This window comes from Eucalyptus grandis, chromosome 3, assembly GCF_016545825.1.
Source record: "Eucalyptus grandis isolate ANBG69807.140 chromosome 3, ASM1654582v1, whole genome shotgun sequence".
Lineage (NCBI taxonomy): Eukaryota > Viridiplantae > Streptophyta > Magnoliopsida > Myrtales > Myrtaceae > Eucalyptus > Eucalyptus grandis.
This window is the reverse complement of record NC_052614.1, coordinates 61,061,218-61,067,476: the sequence shown is the minus strand read 5'-3', so window position 1 is coordinate 61,067,476 and position 6,259 is coordinate 61,061,218. Positions and strand designations below refer to the sequence as shown.

The 6,259-nt window shown below is 40.5% G+C and overlaps 1 protein-coding gene across 1 annotated transcript; it reads right to left on the bottom strand.

Annotated features, from left to right (window-relative positions):
• Window positions 1-3,007: 3,007 nt before the first annotated feature.
• On the bottom strand, window positions 3,008-5,020 carry LOC104440155. Its single transcript, XM_018871423.2, has 2 exons — window positions 4,454-5,020; window positions 3,008-3,784 (listed from the first exon to the last, which is right to left on the bottom strand). Exon 1 carries the CDS (start codon window positions 4,987-4,989, stop codon window positions 4,456-4,458), a length of 534 nt encoding a protein of 177 aa, XP_018726968.2. The 5' UTR covers window positions 4,990-5,020; the 3' UTR covers window positions 3,008-3,784; window positions 4,454-4,455.
• Between the last annotated feature and the right edge of the window lie 1,239 nt (window positions 5,021-6,259).

Sequence of the window (6,259 nt, the reverse complement as noted above, 5' to 3'; positions counted from 1 at the left end):
TATTCACCAAACAACAAGCCACACATGTTGAGCCCAACCCATCATACCACTTCTTGGGAGGCACGACGGAAGCCCAATACCATAATGTAGGGAGATTGTTAAGAGAGAGCTGAAATTTGAGCATGTCGACATATCCGGTTGGATCCACGTTCTCTTTAAAACTTAAGCCTACAGGTTATAGGCAATTTTTGACCAAAAAAAAATTACAGGTAAACATTAATTGCTCCATTTTACACCACATTCTCAAGTGGGATTCTTTTGCATAACACTCGGTGCACCACTCGTACATGTTTGTTTGTTTGGTCAAAAGATCATAACCAATTTTTCCATCTGCTGATTTTATTTATTTTAGATCCATATCTATTATACGTATATCCTTTTTCCTTGCCTTTCATCAATTTGTCTTATCCATCTCGCTCTTGGTTATACTTTCTCCAGTGTCAATCTTATGATTAAGCATGGGACTGTTGATATTTTGTCTAAGCATGTACACAATGCTCCAACTTTTCTATTATAATTTCGTTAGCACATCGACATTTAAAAAAAAAAAAAAAAAGTGAGATTGACGGAACTAGACAACCACTAAGCCAATTTACTTATTTTGTCAAGCATGACAAACAACTAGAAAGCTTCATGAAATCACTATTATATCCCAAATGGGAATGCAAAGAGGCCAAGGTTTGACGACAATAATCGCGGACTTGCAGGTGTGCGATAAACAGACAAGAACTTAGCAAAGTACCTTCGGATGGATTGTCACGTATTTAATTAGTTTTTCTAGATCATTGATTTCTTTTTTGTTTATAGATGGAAAGGAGATACTATTGATTTTGAGCCCGCTGATCTGTTTGATCATATCTTTTGAGGAATGTCCTCGGAAAGGACATAACTTTTCTTGTGAGCTAAGATTGGTTTACGAAATTTTGGATGTGATAATTTTTTATTTGGGATTGAATTTGGTCCACCTATTTAAATGCCTATTTTCAATTGATTTGATGAGGTTATCCTATGGTATAAAGGATCAATGTGATGCTTATGAAAGGTATACCTTTCTAATTGTTGGAAGGCATGGCAAAAGTAATATTAACCATTTCACCTTACACCATATCTTTGATGTGAGACTTTTTTTGCATGACACCTCATGTGCACCTCTTGGCAGGATCACAACATCCGTGCATTGACTCCTTTTCAATCGTCTTGGCCCCTACCAAAGTCAGTAAGAACACATTATCTGTTACCTCGATCGAGAGTCACATCCAATATTCCTTTTCTTGAGATGTCTATTGGGCGCCAATCGACAAATCTAGTTATTGTGAGTTGCAACAGAAACTTGGTACATTTACTTTTAGGGAGATCACCAAGGAAAACACCAAGTTCGAGCCCGTGAACATATCCAATTGAACCCACCTTATTTCGAAAACTCAAGCCAATGAGTTAAAAGGCGGGTTAGGATACTATTAATTGCTCTATTTTACACCACATTTCCAAATTGGGACTCTTTTTTTGGCAAAAACCCTCACACATGCAACTCGACATCAATAGCAAATTAGAGATTTTAAATAACAAGTGGACCGTTTGTACATGTTTGTTTATTTAGTCAAAATCTCATAGCCAATTTTCCATCTGCTGATTTTAACCATTTTAGATCTTGCAACTTAGGCACCAAAAATGTGGTATATATGCTTTTTTTGTCCTTGTATAAATTCATCCTACATATCTCTCTCTTATATAGTCGCAATTCTTATACTTGCACAGGTGTGAAGCATATGATGCAGCATGGGAGTGTGTTAATACTTTATCTAGGCATGTGCACAGTGCTTCCAACTTTTCATTATTATTTAGTTAAAACATTGATATTAAATAAAGTGAAGTTGAAAGAACTAGAGAACATCTAGGCCAATAATGTAGACCCAAATTAATTATCGTTGAAGCTTGACTAACGTTTGTAAAGCTTCATGAGATCGTTATTAAATTGTAAATGGGAATGCAAAGATCCAAGATTTGACAGATCATCAACTGTTTAATAAATTTATCTAGGTCATTTCATTATTTTCTGTTTTGGGCTAGAAAGGAGATTACTTAACAAAAATAAAAAGTACAAGAGTCCAAGCCCAATGGTTCAAGTCCTTTAAATTATTTCTTTTGAGGAATGCGCTCGGAAACAACGTAACTTTTCTTGGAGTTGAAACGTCAAAGGCTGAGATTGCTAATTACATACAAGCTAAAACATTAGTCTCGTAAAAGCATTTGCGTGTTGGAAAAAGCAGAGCAGTGACCCGAACGCGCGGGATTAAAGAAATTCCTGCCTGCTTCCGCAACGTTGGAAAGGTAAATAGTATGGAATGTGATATACCGGCTTTAAGAATGATGTGATAAATTTTATTTAGTGCTGATTTTGATCTGTTTATTTAAATGCCTATCTTCAGATCATTGGATGCGAAGGTACACTAGTGAAGATTTTATGTGTTTGAATTATATCTTAAATATAATTATATTTATAGATTACACGTACATATTCCTTTAACATGACATATATATGCTCTGCAAGAAAAGATTCTAATAGTTGGGAGACATAGTGGAAGCCTAATATATTCACTTAAGGAGATGCTAAGCTTGAATTCATGAACATATTTAGATGGACCTACTAAAATTATATTAACTTCTTCACTTTACATCGATTACCTAATGTGGGACTTCTTTCTCATGACACCCTCACACGTGCACCTCAACAAATCAATACTTCATGTGTGGGCCATCTATGTCAAGTTTGCTCCCCTTTAATTTAGGTATTTTTCCACACCAGCATCCTTTCAAATCGCTAAATTGGCCCAGCTCGGTAGGATCACAACATTTGCCTTGACTCCTCCTCCATTGCCTTGGTCTGACCAAACTCAGCAGATCACACTATTGGTCACCTCAATAAAGAATCACATATGAGGTTTCTTTCCTTGAGATATTCACAGATGCCGATTCACTCATGTTGAGCCCACTTCATTGAAATCATCGGCTCTGATACTACTTTTAGGGAGGCGCAAGGAAAGCCCAAAACTTTTACCTAGGGAGATTGCTAAGTCCAAGCTTAAGTCCAAGCCTAACAATATATCTCGTTGGACTCACCTTTATTTAGAAATTGAAATCAATAAGTTATGAATCAATTAGAGTATTATTGACTTCTACATTTTACAACACATTCTAAATGTGAGGCTCCTTTCGTATAATATCCTTATACGTGCATCTCAATACTATAAGTGAAATGATGATATTTTGGGAAACTATAAAAACATACGTGCGGGTATGAGAAGGCTTTTATAGTACGTTTTTATAGTGGGCCATTTGTTTATTTAGTCAAAAGCCAATAACCAAATTATTTATCTGCTGATTTTACTAATTTAGATCCATATAATGTTAAGTAGCATTATCTGTACTTTCTCATGTGGGAAGGTTATGATTAAGCGTGGGAGTGTGTTAATATTTTATCCAGGCATGCGCGCAACGCTCCAACTTTTCTATTATAATTTAGTTAAAGCATTGAAATTCAAATAAAGTGAAGTTGAAAGAACTAGGCAACCGCTAAACCATTGATGTCAAAAACAATGTACTTACCTGTTAAGCAGAACTAACAGTGCAAACCTTCAGGAAATCGCCGCTGCATCCTGAATGGGAATGCAAAGGGTTCCGCGATTCCACCAAACCTCTAATGGGGTTTCACGGTTATTGACTCATTCCTTTCTTGTCTCCTGTACTCCCGACCATCTTCAATAACTTAAACTCGCTGAAACGATGTCTGCACCGACAGGAGATGGCAGCTTAATTGATCCCTCCATAGCAGAAACGTCTGGCAAGATAGATGTTTAACAGCAGCTAGGAAGGGAAGGAAATAGAAAACCTAGACAAACATTTCTAATCTCCGTATCAAATAATATTCAAACAAAGGAAACAATGATATAATGATTGCAGGAAATCCCGTCCTGCACTACTAATTTATTTCTAGCCACCCTGAATCTCAATTGAGGACCGAAGTCCAGAATACTTCAATGCCGAGCAAAGATGGCCGAGTTGAGGACTGAGCCGTTCCTGAGCAGACCTGGCCAAACTGGCTGAAGCTCTCTTCGTCTAACAGTCATGTTCAACATTGTATAGAGAAGAAATTGCGGCAACTATAACCGTGTATTGTCCCAATTTTGTACAAATTACAGACGGAGATCATGCACGATTGCTCCAAGCGCCATATTAGTCTCTTCAATCGTTTACCATCCAAAGATTTCTCTAGCAGAATCCGTCTTACCCTCTCTGTAGGACAAATACTCCCTTATCAAACAGAAGTAGAAGAAAACAGAGCACCTCAAAACCCATCATCAACCCGCTCATCAGATTCACAAATTTTACGCATACTGACCATGCCGCCGCTATCATAGAACAAAGACCATACAATTTACTCGATTGTCACACATACCGTCACACTTGCTCATGCTTGTCTTCATCGTCTTCATCTGAATTCTTCTTCTCTTTCTTCTTCAAGTAACCCCACTTCCTCAGCACCACACACAGCCTCACCACATTCCCCATGAACACCACCCCCATCAGGCACAGCCAGCACACCACCGACACGTCCGTCACGTCCTTCAGCATCCCCCGCGTGTCAGCCAGCGATATGTTGCGCAGCGCTATGAAGTAGGTGATCGCCTGCCCTGTGATCGCTAGCCACATGATCACCATCTGGGTCCACATCCAGCGTCGCCGCTTTATTGGAAGCCCGCTCAAGAGGAGCAGGATGATGCTGAGGGAGGCCAGGAAGGCCAGAGGGTTGAAGATCATGAACTGTCCGTTGGCCATCCGCTGGATGTGGGCCATGATAGAGGTGCCCGCCATGTGCGGCTCCTTCACTGGGTTGCCGTTGGCATCGACCTTGTAGTCATCCTGCCAGACGCCTCCTGGTGGCGTGGTTGCAGCTTGGAACGCCATCGTCGCTAGCAGCGAAGCGACCACCATTAGTGAATCTCTCCTGGCTCAGCCAATCGGCTTCCAGCGGGGGTCTTCTTAGAGCACTCAGTTTCTTTGATAGGGGTTTCCTTAAAGTACTCCGTTTCTTTGACGGGGCTTTCTTGGTGGCGAGTGATGGGGAGTTTTTAGGTGATCTTGAGCTGGTGGTGTGGGAGGTCATTCTTGGTGGTGGGTCAAGAACTGGATCATAGTGACATGGGACTGATTGGATGTCTCTGGAGAGTGAAGCTCCTGAGCTTTGAAGGGATGTCTCAATTTCAAGAACTCTCGAGCCTCTGGGACCCTGCTCAAGAATGGCTAGTGCTGTGAGGCCACTTGAGTTTGGTGTGTTCACCTCGAGTCCTGGGATTGTAAGCAAGAACTTTTATCATCTGCACACAAATTTTTGGGGATAAATTCCCCAGTGCAAGATTACTGAAGTCCATGTTGCTGGTCTCAAGACTGATCCTGGGAAGAGTAAGGTCCGGGGAAGTTCAAACCAGCACCAATCTGGTCCCGTTGGTTGCTCGCTAATGGAATGGGAAAGAGCAATAAGCATCCGTTTCTGAAGTCGAAGACTGCTTCTTCTATATCTACTGCCCCAGCAACAACTAAGGCACAGCCTGGTGACACATTGTGGAGCATCTCATCCCGTGTTCATGGAACTGGTGCTAAAAGGAAGGAATTGGCGGCTCTTAACCCACACATACGCAACCCCAATATTATTCTCCCAGACAAAACCGTCAGGTTGCATTAAATTGGGGGTGCGAAACGGAACTTCTTGAAAGAGGCTTGGTTTGCCAAGCTGGGTTGAGTGAAGTTTATGAGCTGCGTTAGTTGTGGGCTTGCTGATTGAACCACACATTGAAGTCGTCTAAGACAGATGGAAGTACTGGCTCCTGCCTTTGAGAGCTCTCTTACCTTCCCAATTGTTATGGACTGATTATCACCAGTCTAAGGTACCAAAGATCTGTCTATGCAATTGTTTTCATCTCTCTGTTCTTCCATCCCCTGTAATCAGTTTGCATATGAACAGTAATTTTCTGTGTTTTGTGTGGGATGATACGCTACCAATCCTTTGTCTTGTGATTAGGAACAACAGATCGGTCCATGAGATTTTAGGTTGCATTTCTGCCTTGTCCCGCCTCTACTTGTCTATATAAAGAAGAAAAGATTGTTTGGCAAGTAGTCATAATATCAGAGCTTGAATGTTGTTTTGGAAGAAGCACATGTTCTGGTATGTGAACATTACATATGAAACTAGCGCTGCGTCGATTCC